A 15,171-nucleotide genomic window follows, 5' to 3' on the forward strand; every position below is an offset into this window, starting at 1 on the left:
TATTATTTATTTTAGATGACTGTTCTGACAGACTAATAAACAACTTCTTAAATCAACGCACTGTGGTAAATGTTATAGTGAAAGCATTAAATGTGCTTATTATTTAAATAGAGTAAGATAATAATTTATTTTTGTTGAAAAATCGTATTTATCTATGGAATTAAAATTATAATGGTGTTATCAATGACAATAAAATAAACTTCTTTAGTCTTCAGTTCTAAATGGAATATTGGACACAAATGTCATATTCGTTACTACCATTTCTTTCACTACAAATATCATCTACCGAATTATTTTTCGATTAACTTATCTACCTCAACCATTAAATCTTTCTCATCCTAACTATTCTATTTTATACCTTTCATTCAACATGCCCAAACAATTTCAATTTTTTTTTTATCTATTACTGGGATAATATAGTATCAATAGTAAATAGTACAAACAAACACGTTTTTTGTATCAAAATTGAGAAATAAATATTTATGTATTTTGGAAATATTAACAATTAATAAACAATAAATAACCATACTATGAAAACAATAAAATAATTCATAATTCATCTTGATAAGTATAAATATATAGCAAAAAAAAAAAAAAATAGTAATTGTTGTACCTTGTAATAGTTGATTATATAAATTCAGTTAGACAAATAAAAGTAACAAAAAAAGTCTATACAAAAATTTAAGGCAAAATTACTCATATTTATTTAAACTAGTATCTTTACGCCAATTGGTTTTTCCTACAGATTGGCGTTTAGGCCCAAACAGGTTGTCACAATAAGTTTTAGTATTTTTTTCACTGTCGTCTTGACGATCTTGTTTATTATTGTCTTCTTTGTTTGGTTTCCCTCTCCAATTCAGCTTATCATTACTTTTATCAATTTTTGATTTAAAATTTAAATTACTATTACTCTTCACCAATTTATTATCTTCAGAAGAAATACTTGTGCTTTCCAAACTATAATCTTCGTGGAGTAGAGGAAGTCTACCAGATCCAATTCGGCCACGGTTTGACCTATTAGCATAATTGGATCCAGATGTGTTTACATTATTCTTTTCGGAAGACAAACTACTCGAAGGTTGATTTGGTTGATTATTTTTTGAATGATTCCAATCGGATTGCTTTTTATATGGACCACGCACGCTGCCGCCGCCTCTAGGTTCATTATGTTGTCGATAGTAACATTTTTCACGAACATGAGTATTATTTTTATTTAAACATTCCTTCGAACCTCTATGGTCGCCATATTTTTTATCGTCTTGTTTTTTGTCATCACCATTATGCTGAATATTGTTTGGTGTAATTGAATATGTAGAAGATGTCCTTTGCCAATTATTTGATCTGTTAACACCTCTACCACGTACAGACTGGTTTCTAGGATACGGCTTATTCATATTATTATTTTCATTTTGTTGATTTTGATTATCTATGTTACCATACAATTTTACTCTCGACATTTTATCAAACTTGTCAATAGTTTCCAGCACTGTCTTTTTTTCATCACCAACCCAGATATTTGAAGATCTAAATTCATCAATTTTTGAAGATAAAATTCTTAAAAATTGTTTGGGTTTGAAGCCGCCAGTGGTAACTCTAAACAGTGGATAAGCAAACTAAAAAAAAAATGAAAAATTAATTTTAAATAATACTACTATTATTGATATGTATGTACTATAATTTAAAAAACTAACAATTAGATGACGTTTCTTAAAAGTAACATCAATATCTTGATCCATGTACAATTTTAAGTAGCGCATCAATTCTTTAGGATTATCTTCAACAAAATATAAGTACATTAAAACTTGTGATAAGATAATCAATCTCCGTTTTGCACTAGTGAACACTTCATAAATCAATTTCAGTGATTGGACGAAAGGATACTTATGAACTGGCTGCAAAAGACATTCAACCTTTACGAGTTGTATGGCACTGCTGAAATGTCCCCCTGACATTCCTCGTGATAAATACTCCTTGGCTTTCTCATAGTCCTAAAAAAAATGTTGACAATATTTTATTTACTATAGTTTTATTTAAAAAATGTGTTTTACTTTTTCATGTTTGAGATAATATTTTCCTAAAACTGCATCGATTCTACTATTTTTCGAATTGCTTAATTTCTGTATTATTTCATTGATTGCTGTATTTGAATGGAACTCTTTTGGGAAATCAATGCAAGTCAATAGACACGAATGAAGTTGTTTTAAATTTTCTCCCGCTAATTCAACTGCTTTACTACATTACAAATAAGAAAAAATAGTTTTAAATAAATGACAAAATACTATTCAAATGTTTTGATACACTTTGTTAATGTATACAAATGATTTTGTTTATGAACAAATTCTTACAATGTAAGATCTGAAGAAATCTTATAATATTTATTTGATTCTTCTGGTTTGCGCTCCAGTTTATTAACAAATGCAGCTTCTATAAAAATTTTAGATGCTTGTATTAAGTACTGTGGGTTATTGGTAGCTGAGCTCAAAATTTCTGCAGCTTCCAGCTCATTTTTATCAGGCATTGCAAATTGTGCATAAAACCTTCTGACTCTTCCTTTAGCTTTTAGCCAGATGTTCACCCATTCAACCTCGATTGGATTTAGATTTCGAGCCTGCTCGGCCAGTTCAAGCGAAATTTCATTTCCGATTGGAGGGTATTCTACAAACACTTTAGATTTAATTGCACATAGTGCTGCTTTTTCTGAACGGTTCATATTTGATAGAGGTTTAATGCTTTTGAGAATCTAAAAATAAGTGATACAAACTTTGTAATTAGTATTTATTGCACAAAACCATAATAATATTAATTGGGGATCAATGCATTTTTTAAAAAATGATCACAAAATAACTGGAGTTGGTTTAAAAATGAACAAAGAAATACAAAGACAGTTAGTTTGAATTTTTCGGTATCACGGTATCAATAACTATTTATTTGAATTTATTACACAGTAATAATAATTAGGTATTAATATAAAAAAGTTACCTCTTCACAACCATCATTTAGCGTAGCTAAAATATAAGCTTGAGTAGAATGAGCAATGTGAAAACATACACTCGAATACTGGTCATAATGGGTATCAAATTTTTTTGTTTCCATTGAATAAATTAAATTTTTAATTTCTAATAATGACTCTTCGTATTTACCCTCTCCAAATAACTCATAACATATTATCAATTGTAAATGGAATCTATAGGGAAAAAAATGTTTTATTTAATAACAGATACTCTTATAAATTACCATAATATATGAATTAAATTATATATTATATTATATTCCTGGTTTCTACTATATTACTAGCATCTGCTCGATCAACAATTAGATGGTAGATTCTTAATCTGGATGATTCAGACTATTTCTAATGTTTGTTTGAGATGTCACTGAGAGCAATTTTATGTTTTTAGATATGTGCTATATACAAAACATACTTGCTTGAAACTGCTCTTCAATGAGTTATTATTTTAATTAAACATTTTCTTGTGTACAACAAAATAATTAAATAATGTAGGTTGCTATTTGAAAATAATAACATGAGCACCAATATTATTTATAAAGGAAATATCTCCCTATAAATATATATATTATTTTAAGAATTAAAAAAAAAGAATTCTTCGAAAAATTGTTAGTAAACAATAACCTTATGACTTAAGTTTAACTTATTATATTTTTGAAATCATAATTGAATATTTATATTTGTAACACAATATTACTATTATAACTTATTATTATTGTTTATTCCTATAACTCACTACATTTTAGATGTCTAAATTTCATACTTAACATCGTTAAGTCACTGTCGGAAATTTTAAATTATATCTTTAGAACCCTTTGAGTAGAATGCTATATTGAAATATAATAAAATACATAGTATAATATTTTCATTTTATTACCTGTTAAATTCTATTGTATCGTCATTTTCATTGATAAACATTTCATTTTTTTCCATTATTTTATCAATGAGATTTGAAAGGAGATTTTGTTGACTACCAGTTTTTTCTTTAACATCCCATGAGAAGATACTCTCATAGTCATTTTTTATTTTATTCAACATTTCTTGCGAATCACAGTCCAGTTTTTGATTGCTCACTTTAATGTCCAAATTTGTAAACGAGTCGACTATGTTATCGTCATTTAGGCAATCAGCCATTTTAACTACAGTCGATTCAAAGCTAAATATATAAATAAAAATGTTTTTATATTGCGGATTGCCAATGGTATATAAAAAATTACTTACGAAGCTATTTATTACAATGAAGTAATTGTAAATGGATCTACACAAAATATACAATGATTATGAGTAATTAGTAGAGACTAATGTCAGCAGTATGTAGAACGGGTATGTAGAATTCGATAGTATAGTAAACTAAATCATATTGAATTGTAATAATATTTGTCATAATTCATATAATACACAAAAAAATAAAATATATATATATATATATATATATATATATATATATTCATCACAAACACGATTATAATGGATTTGTATGATCGTGTAAATAAATGGTGATAACTTCTAACACAGATAAGGTTTTTTTTGTATGGACGTTATATTTTTGTTTCCATGCCATGCCATACACCGCATTTTTTTTTATTTACATCTCAAATAAAACTATCAAAGAGAAATAATTTACAAAGCGAAAATTCTAAATTTAAATTTGCAACGTAAGGATCAATACTGAAATAATATTTATAGTGTGTAGATTGACGTAAGGTTATTGTACGATGTTTATGTCGACTACTATCAAATAATAATATGTTCTTTGATTGTCAGTAGTAATTACAACATTCTTGGGAGAGCAAAATGACAATAATATTTTCAATATATTCTTATTCTCATATTCATTATAATGTTCTTCAATGTTTCTTTTGAAAAAATGATAAAATAAATGCAGATAGAAAAGGATCTCAAAGAAAAAATATTGTGCTATCAAAAAATTGTCACTTTCTCATAATTTTTTTACTAGTGTACTTTAACTATAGTAAAACTAATATTAATTTTACTATGAATTTACCTGCCCCTATTTAAGCGACCAATTATTTTATTTGATGCAAAGATATATTTTCATAATAGTTTAGCGATCACGATGTATAATCAAATATCATATCAAGTTCATCGATAAAAAAAATGTGTTCAAAATATTATTTCTGATGTACTAATGAAACATTTTTTTTTCTACTCAACAGTAAAGAAATTTTCTGATAAAGAATTAAATTAATTTATATTTTGTCTATTCTGTGCCATAAATTTTAGTGTTTTTCCTAATACAAAGACTGAAAACCAAACAAATTTTTTTAATTTATTTTATTTTATTTGTCGATTTAATTAATTATTATATACAGTTTTATAATCGACAATTGTTGGCAGGCCAATATCTTAAATTAAAATGTATGTCGTGGTCAAGTTAGATAAGGCAGAGTAACAACGGTTTCATGTTCAAAGTATAAGTAAAACACATAATTTGTGAAAGTATATCCGTATATTGTACATACCTTATTCGCAAATAATAATTTAAAGAGTATGCCAACATAATACGTTTTGATAATACACTTTTTTATTAAATCAAAATACTTGAAATAGAAAAATAATAATAACAATAATTAATTAACAGTCAAAAATTTAAGTATTCAATTATCGCATGAGACAATTTATAATCGTGTCCAATTTTTTAGTAAAATATTACCTGATTTGTTACAATATTAAAGTAGCATTCATTATAAAATTTTAAATTTCGATATATATAAAAATAGAAATATGGTATAATATAGGTGATAAAATAATAACATTTTTATAACAACCAACTTGTAAACATTTATAATCATGAATATAAATATTTTTATGAATTTACATAAGTGAATTTCATATAGCTTAAAAGCTGTACACTTTTTTTTTTACACATAACTTGTGTAACAACGTAATTAATAATGGATTTACATAATAAAACAATTTAAGTAGTTATCATATTTGTTAAAATTATGATTCAAATTAAATATGTTCCGTTAGATTTTAAAAATGTTGGTACAATAAAAAAATCATAATACAACTTTGGATAACAGTTAACAAGTAAATATATTATTATTAACTTAACAAATTAATGTTGATGTAACTACACTGCGACACAATGGGCACTGTGCCGTACTGCTTAATTGCTCCCAACAAGATTTGCAAAGACAACGATGACCGCAAGGTCTAAGTACAACACGTGCAATATCAATCTCCAGACAAACGACACAAGTAAGAGCGTCAACAATGTTTTGTTCCGCTGAAAATAATTGTTTAAAATAATTTAATGATACTCATACCAGCAATCATTTATTGATTTTTACTATAAATACATTTTAATACTATACTTTACTTACTATACTATACTATATTATACTATACTATACTATACTTTTACTATTATGTACTGTAATAAAAAATATTAAACACGCACTTCGTTCTGGATTGCATGTAGCAGTAAACCTAGACAACACTCTTTCTAAAATTATCTTCTCATTGGAATCCCAATTGGGATGAAGTTTTAGATTTTCTATTTCCCTTGTCAATAAATTCAAAAATGTTTTTGGATTAAATTTTTTTTTCAATTGGTATAATGGAAAAGTAGCCTAAAAAATAATCAAATAAAAACAGTTAAAAATTCTAAAACGCACATTATGATAAAATAGTTTTTCCTCAATTAAAATCAGCAGTTTTTATAATTAGATTGTACTTCAGATTAGCAGTATCGCTTAGCATGCAATTAAGGGTTAACAATAATAATGTGTCATTTTAAATCAAAATAATTTAATAGCATAATTACATTGATATGATGTTTTTTCTGTAAATTATCAATATCTTGATCCAAGTAAACATCCAAAAAATGCAATAACTGTTTTGGATTACTTTCATTGTAGATATAATATAAAAGTATTTGTGAAATGATAATAAGTCTTCTTTTAGGTTCAGTAAATACATCATACAATGAATTTAAAAATTGTACAACTGGGAATTTTGAACTTAGTAAGCATTCAACTTTCAATAAATGCAATGAACTTGTAAAATTTCCACTCGAGACTGCTCTTTCCAAGTGATGTTTAGCCGCATTATAATCCTTGAAAAAAATGTATGAAAAATTAAAACAAATTTCTAACATATAATTAAACAATTTTTAAACATACTTTTTTGCGTTTCATGAAATATTTTCCTAAAATTGCATCAACTCTAAAGTTTTGAGTTTTACTAAGTTTTTTAGCTATATTATAAATCATATCTGCAGACATGAAATTCTGTGGAAGATCCATGAATATTTCGAGACAATTATACATAGTTTTTATGTCATCTTTGTCCATATTGTATGCTTTTCTAAAAATAGGAATAACAATAAAAAAAAGGATACAAATTAGAATATTAATATTTAAATATTTGAGGTGGGAAAAACATTATTTTATATAAAAATATTGTCTCCAAGTAAATAATGTGTGTATAGGATATTAAAATCTAAAAACTTACTCACACTGCTAGAGTTGAAGCTAATTTATAATAATTATCAGATTCCAAACAATTGGAACTTAATTTAAGAGCAAAGCCTGCTTCCTCATAAAGTTTAGATGCTCTAATCAAAAGTTCAGGATCTGTTAAGGTTGTACTTAATTTTTCTGCAGCCAGAAATTCTTCTCTGAACGGAAGTGTAAACTTGTTGTCAAATCTTCTTTCACGACCTTTAACTTTTAACCACATGTCAATCCATTTTACTTCATTATCATTCAGATTTCGAGCCGATTCAGCAAAGTTTAAAGCAATTTTGTTGCCAGCTGGTGGATATTCCATGAATACTTTACACTTAACAGCATTTATAGCTGCTCTTTCAGCTCTATTCATTTGAGAGAGTGGTTTAATTTTTGAAAATATCTATTTAACAAGAACACAATACCATTATTTGTATACTAAAAGCAATATATGAATAGATAGCGGGTTTCTTGGAAGATTGAATTCTTCTACTATATTCTTTTTAATGCATCTTAACTAATTTTTTTAAAAAAGTGAAACTAATAAGCAAAAAAATGCCAAGACATTTTTTTCATATGTATTTGCATTTGTCTACTATTTTTTATCCGACTCATGCACTGATATCGTTTTTTACATACATGTGCTAATAAATAAAAGGCATCATGATCACATAATACACTAGTCTGTAATATATCTGTTTAATCCCACACGCTATGAAACAATACAACTATTGTTGACTTTACCCTAGTAGAATTTTTTTTCAGTTTAAGTATAATTTTAAGTTACAAATAGATATAATTTTATTTTTATTTCATTAATCTTAAAAATTACCTCTTTTATGTTTTGATCCATATAAATCATAATGTAAGCTTGAGAAGCGTATGTAATATGAAAACAAGCATCTGAAATTTGATTGTAAAAGTCATCTGAATGCACTTGTTTTAAGTTGTTTATCATGCCTTCAATTTCAGATAATGCTTGTGAAAAGTTGCCATCCAAAAATGTTTCAAAACAATGGATTAGTAGCAAATAAAATCTAAATATAAAAAATGTTTATAATATACTTAAAAAATGACAAATGTTATACAAAATTAATATGTGTACAATATATATTTATACATAAATTATCTACCCATCAATACTGAATTTGTTTTTGTTTATGAAGACAAGTTCAATTTTTTGCTCGATTTTTTCTATTATTTCAGCCAGCTTATTTCTACTTTTGCCAGTCTTTTCATAGACATCCCACGAAAATATAGTCTCGTACTGTCGTTTAAGCGTTGATAATTCATTGGGACGATTAGTCAGATTTTCATGACTATCATTCAAGTTCAAATTATTAAGACTATTGGCCAAAACAACAGGACTCGATACAGTAGCCATTTGAATGATTCAATGTAAATGTTTAATTAGGGTGAAATCTATTTTATAAATCTTATTCAAAATCTATATTGGTTGGTTCATTTGAGGACTTGTGTGTGTTAGTTAACATAACTGAAAAACAAAAACAAAAAACCATTAGAATTTTAAACTATTCAACAATGTAAAGCTGTATCAAAACCGAACCGATCTAATGGTTTTATAACAATTTACACCATAATATTATTACATGGCATTGTTGAGAAGAAATTCAACCTAAACGTGAGATTTACTTAACGCTAATACGTTTTTATTCAAAATGATAAATGTCCAAAAATATTATGTGTCACAGGCAATCTCCATCATAAAGTACAAAATATAATCATCTAATGATATGTTCTGTTTAAAAGAAAATAATACTTAACTATATAATATTAAACATTTTTGTTAAATCACGATTATCGCAGTTAATTTACATTAGTTTTGAAGCGAGCAGACTGTCAAATGTCAATATACTTAACTATTTAAACGGATTATAGGTACAGAAATCAGTAGAAAACTAGTAACACTACTGCCTGCTGTGCTGATTACAAATATTATACGATATGTATCTGTGATATATGTATATGTATACTGATAAGTAATAACAATACAATGTTTTGAATTACTTTCTGGCGCCTCTATTGAAAAAACATTAAAAAAAATTTAGATGGCTAGACCGTATTTAGTGATGGAAATTTTAAAATTTTAATTTATCTATTTTTTTAAATCTTTGTAGGAAATTGGAAAGTTTGAAAATTCCTCCGTGTCCTAAACGGTCGATTTCAAATTTGTCATAAGAAAAAGAGTCATGTACATAGATTAGTGATGGGATTCTTAAAATCCGCATTTTTACAAAAAAAACACTACTTTGCAAATGAAAACTTTTACAAGTATAAAATATTACAATATAAAGAAGTAAATATTTTTGATGAAAATGTAAAATTAAAACACAACCCCAAATAGATAAATTGCTTTTGGATCTGTTGAAGTCCGAAAATAATTTATAGTTAAAGTTAAGCGATTTTTTTAAATTTTCATTAAAACATTTTACTTAGATTCACAGATTATACTATAATAACATTTAATATTTATAAGATTATTAAGTGGATTAAATAGCGTTTTTCTGAAATCCAGACAAATTTGGACAAAAAAAAAATATATATATATATATATTATAAATTTAAAAACACGTTTTTACTTAAAACTAAATTAAATTCAAAATAAATATATGTAACAATATAAACTTGTAATCGAAGGTATAAAATATAGCTTTCATTAAAATATTTTAATAATTTAACAATTTCTATTATATTTATACATTACATTATTTCTTTTTTAAATATCTAACTTTATCTGAAATATTAGTTTTAGTTTAAGAGAATAATTTCTTCATTTGTTTGGTGTGGCTTCTGTAAATATTGTTTTCTGGTTCTTGACATCGGTAAGGATTATTCTCAGTAATTTTTAGCATTACCTCGTATACTTCTGCAGTATTTATCATATGTTGCTCCTTGAGGATGTCCTGGAATACCACATATCCACAACTCGGCTAATCTTGATGTAAATATCAATCTCATTATTTCAACAACTTTAGCAGTCTTTATGGGATCTTCGTGTTGAAATGCAAAATATCTGTAGCTTATTTTCTCATATTCCTTTTTCAACTGTCTAAATATTTTTTCAAAAACTTCATAAGTTTCATTACATTTTTCTATTATACATATTATTTCTTCATATCCAATTGTGTACTTATAAACATTTTCTTAATTGTGTATAATATCATTTATTAGACTAAAAAAATAAAACAATAAATTAATTGAAACAAAACAAATACCAGCTTATATCATTATTAACAGGGATTGCTTATTCCCAGGGGTCTTTTATTATTATTGTTGTTAATATTATTATTAGCACCACTAATTCAAACATGATGAACTTGGTGAACTATTTTTTTTATAATCATGCTTTTTTTCATTATCATCATGCTGGTTATCGATTGATTTATTTATACATTCAGAAGATTCTCTATAACTAACACGCCAATTATTTTGTTTTTTTCTGCCTCTACCACGCCAATAGTTATTTTCCTGATATTTCATTTTCATATTATTATTTTCATTTTGTTGGCTCGGTTTATCTTTGTTTCTATAAATTTGTACTCTCGACATTCTATCAAACTTATCAACAGTTTTTAGTACTGTCTTTTTTTCGTCAGCATCCCCCCAGATGTTTGAATGTTTATATTCTTCAATTTTTGAAGATAAGTTACTTAAAAATTGTTTTGGTTTGAAGTCACCAACAACTCTAAACAATGGGTAACAATGGGTCTGAAACACAGTAAAGTTTTAGTAATATTTAAAATGTATTGATAGTTATTAATCAAACATTCAAATTTTTAAATATGAATTTTTTCAATCCAAATATTTAAACTTTTTAGTTGTTAAAATTAAATCAAAATCCTAAAATTTACTTATTAAATTTAAATTAACTCACAATTAGTTGTCGTTTCTTTAAAGTATCGTCAATATCATGATTGATGTACAATTTTAAGTAGTGCATCATTTCTTTAGGATTATCTTCAATATAATAGAAGTATAATATTATATGTGATAAGATAATCAATCTTCGTTTTGCAGTAGTGAATGTTTCATAAATCAAATTTAGTGACTGGACGAAAGAATACTTATGAACTGGCTGCAAAAGACATTCGACCTTTACAAGTTGTATGGCACTGCCAAAATGTCCCCCTGACATTCCACGTGATAAATACTCTTTGGCTTTCTCATAGTCCTAATAAAAATTCAAACAATATTTTATTTACTATAACATTAATTTACAAATGAGCATTACTTTTTCATGTATAAGATAGTATTTTCCCAAAATTGCATCAACGTGACTGTTTTTTATATTGCTTAATTTCTGTATCATTTTATTAACTGCTTCGTTTGAATAGAACTCTTTGAATAACTCTTTTGGGAAATCGATTAAAATCATTAAACATGAATGAAGGCATTTTACATTTTCTTCCCATAACTCAGCTGCTTTACTACAATACAAATAAACAAAAATAGTTCTTTATAAACAACAAATGAGAGCTAAATAACAGAATATTAGTGAAATTTCTATATTCATATCAATTTATATGAAAGATTTAGTTCATGAAAATTATATGACAAATACTTACAATGTAAGATCTAAAGAAATCTTATAATATTTATTTGCTTCATTTGGATTGCCCTCCAGTTTAAAAACAAAGGCAGCCTCCAAAAAAACTTTAGAAGCCGTTATCAAATTATTTGAAGGTTCTTTTGCTGCACTTAAACATTCTGCTGCCTCCAACTCACTTGGATCAGGCATTGCATGTTGTTGTTTAGAATAAAATCTTATTTATTTGATTCTTCTGGTTTGCGCTCCAGTTTATTAACAAATGCAGCTTCCATAAAAATTTTAGATGCTTGTATTAAGTACCGTGGGTTATTGGTAGCTGAGCTTAAAAATTCTGCTGCTTCCAGCTCATTTTTATCAGGCATTGCAAATTGTGCATAAAACCTTCTAACTCTTCATTTAGCTTTAGCCATACGTTCACCCATTCGACCTCAACTGGATTGAGATTTTGAGCCTGCTCGACCAGTTTAAGGGCAACTTCATTTCCTATCGGAGGGTATTCTACAAACACTTTAGATTTGATTGCACAAAGTGCTGCTTTTTCTGAACGGTTCATATTTGATAGAGGTTTAATGCTATTGAGAATCTAAAAATAAGTGATACAAACTTTGTAGTTAGTATTTAATGCACAATACAATAGTAATAATAATTGGGGATCAATATATTTTTTAAAAGATGATCACAAGCTTACTGTAGTTGGTTTTACAATGAACAAAGAAAGTTAGTTGGCATTTTTTGGTATCATGGAAGAATAATTGCTATTTAGCTTGACACAGAACCAGCCAATAATTCGATCATAAACATTTATATATCAACTTAATGTCATAAAAAAGAGTAAGTTGAATAAATTTACCAGCAAATATGCAAAAATCATAAAATTAGAAACTAGAATGCTTTAATGAGAGAACAAAAAGTATCAGGATTTTTTTTATTGGGTAAACGAAGTCTAGGAAGAGAAAGGTTGATATAGTTCTGCAAAGAACAAAACAAGATCATTAAAAATACGTTCTCACAACCAAAACAAAGATGATACACGTGGGTACTATGCCAGGAGGTGGAACTAAATATCAACTAGATTACAAAGGTCAACTAGATTGCAAAGGGCACAATACAAGGGTATAATCTATCAGCTACTTTACACAATTCATACAAAGAGCAAGTTTTGAAAGAATTGAGGAAAGAGAATATTGGAGAAATTAAGATTGGCTAAATGTCCTCTAAATGTCACCTCTGTGCAGACTTAGTTCTAATTCATTAAGTCTATTAATTATCAGAGCTAGAGAGGCTGACTTGGTAAAAGCAAAACCTCACAAAGTGTTAATGTTAGCATTATAATTTGGCAGTATGGATCTCTAAACACTGCAAACAATTACCTTTTCAGAAACATTGTGTAGCATAGCTAAAACAAATGCTCGAGTAGAAAGTGCAATGTGAAAACATACACTAGAGTACCGATCATAAAGTTCATCCAATTTTTTTGTTTCCATTGAATGAATTAAATTTTCAATTTCTAATAAAGACTCTTCGTGTTTTTCGTCGTCAAATAATTCATAACATAACATCAATTTTAAATGAAATCTAAAAAAAAAATGTTGTATTAATACTATTAAATATTTATCATAAAGAAATAATATTAAAAAAAAAAATTATAAAACAGTCATATAAACAATTATGCTGCTTATATAAACAATTATATAAGCAGTCTATGGACTATATTTCATTACTTTATAAAAAAATGTTTACTATGAGGTAGCTTAAAAAAAGAAAAATAATTTGTCTTGAAAAGTTAATTTTCAACTCAAATATTCTACAGTTATTACATCCTTTTAAACAACTAGATCAATATTAAAAATCAATTTTGATCACCTTTTAAATTCTACTACATCGCAATCTTCACTGTCATGAATTTCAATTTCTCTATTGTTCTATCAATATTACTGAACAGGGGAACTGGATCACTACCAGTTTTTTCTTTAATATCCCATGAAAAAATACTCTCATAGTAATTTTTTATTTTATTCAATATTTGTCGCGAATCACTGTTCATTTCCCGATTGTTTTGTCTAATGTTCAAAGTATCAAACGAGTTGACTACAATGTCATTATCATTGTTTAGACAATCAGCCATTTTGATCAATCGATTAAATCTAAAAAACAAACAAAAATGTTTCATTCCTGAATTAGTTTATGAAAAATTATTTACGAAGCGAACGAGTTAATGTCACCTTATGAAATTCAATTAATTTTGTATAGTGATTAAAAATGAATCTGTAAAAATAATTATGTGTGTACAACTATTAACTAATGGATACTTAAGTTCATAAAACCGTCAAATATATTATAATTAATACACATTATCAGTGATCAGTTCATTATCACCATGGTAATCACACCATGGTAAAAATAACTTCTAATAAATTGTTTTTTCTTTTCAATAATTTTTAATCATTCATGAACGATGGTAAAGAATTTGTTATTGTCCATGTTAAATGTATGCGGGATCCACTCCACCGTTATCAGTTGCCCGGTTAAAAAAATAAGAGTTGTAAGTTATGTTATACATTTGCATATTATACACAAGTTGAAGCATCACCTTGATTATACATTACTATAATAATGGAAAACAGTACCTTTTAACATGACATTAATGATTTGTCACTTGCCTGATACTTGCAAATTTTGTAGTTTTTTTGTATATTAATTAAGTTTCTTGCTCGCAAAAACATTTAACTATAGACTATAGTTAAGCGGTGAATTCCTTAAACGACTTTGTTTATTGTTACCTTAGGACTAAAATATCGAGATGATGAGGAGGAGTGGAGTTAACCGACCTTATCTTCTAAGGCTGTGCGCGGGATTTGTTTTTCATAACCACGTGGTCTGCTATAATATAGGTAGTGTAAGTATTATTGTCGAGTTCATTATCTTTCTGAGAGATGGCAGGCATATTGTTATCATACCGAGCCTTGAAAGTTGAAACTGACCACAATATCATACGTATTTTATATTTGTGACTTGTGTCCATCGCCAGTAAATCAGGACGAGAGAACCGAGAGGGAGATTTATTACATTCTCTATATAATTCATATCCCCCCAAACAACAAACAAATGCCGGTTGT

General features: G+C 27.0%; 2 protein-coding genes and 1 pseudogene across 7 annotated transcripts; all 3 read right to left on the reverse strand.

Moving 5' to 3' along the window:
* Positions 1-536: 536 nt before the first annotated feature.
* On the reverse strand, positions 537-4,432 carry LOC126840397 (uncharacterized). Of its 2 annotated transcripts, none has more exons than XM_050576089.1 (7): positions 4,229-4,432; positions 3,885-4,163; positions 2,980-3,184; positions 2,457-2,740; positions 2,049-2,232; positions 1,692-1,988; positions 537-1,613 (listed from the first exon to the last, which is right to left on the reverse strand). In XM_050576089.1, the coding sequence occupies exons 2-7, from the start codon at positions 4,139-4,141 to the stop codon at positions 693-695; spliced, it is 2,148 nt and encodes a 715-aa protein (XP_050432046.1). In that variant the 5' UTR covers positions 4,142-4,163; positions 4,229-4,432; the 3' UTR covers positions 537-692. The 2 variants fall into 2 exon arrangements, with proteins under 2 accessions (XP_050432046.1, XP_050432044.1); XM_050576087.1 differs by having other exon boundaries at positions 538-1,613; positions 2,346-2,740.
* A 1,324-nt stretch (positions 4,433-5,756) lies between these two features.
* Positions 5,757-9,592, reverse strand: LOC126840398 (uncharacterized). Of its 5 annotated transcripts, none has more exons than XM_050576095.1 (8): positions 9,367-9,592; positions 8,619-8,980; positions 8,318-8,522; positions 7,494-7,888; positions 7,159-7,342; positions 6,801-7,091; positions 6,435-6,606; positions 5,757-6,260 (listed from the first exon to the last, which is right to left on the reverse strand). In XM_050576095.1, exons 2-8 carry the CDS (start codon positions 8,867-8,869, stop codon positions 6,082-6,084), a joined length of 1,677 nt encoding a protein of 558 aa, XP_050432052.1. In that variant the 5' UTR covers positions 8,870-8,980; positions 9,367-9,592; the 3' UTR covers positions 5,757-6,081. The 5 variants fall into 5 exon arrangements, with proteins under 5 accessions (XP_050432052.1, XP_050432050.1, XP_050432047.1 ...); XM_050576093.1 differs by having other exon boundaries at positions 9,322-9,592; XM_050576090.1 differs by having other exon boundaries at positions 9,271-9,592.
* Positions 9,593-10,096: 504 nt separating this feature from the next.
* On the reverse strand, positions 10,097-14,951 carry LOC126840674 (uncharacterized; annotated as a pseudogene).
* Positions 14,952-15,171: the final 220 nt, after the last annotated feature.

Source organism: Adelges cooleyi, unplaced genomic scaffold (assembly GCF_023614345.1).
Source record: "Adelges cooleyi isolate 19-005CV unplaced genomic scaffold, UGA_ACOO_1.1 ACOO_flye_CR_arks_rails_tigmint_CR_PRNA_376, whole genome shotgun sequence".
NCBI classification, from domain to species: domain Eukaryota; kingdom Metazoa; phylum Arthropoda; class Insecta; order Hemiptera; family Adelgidae; genus Adelges; species Adelges cooleyi.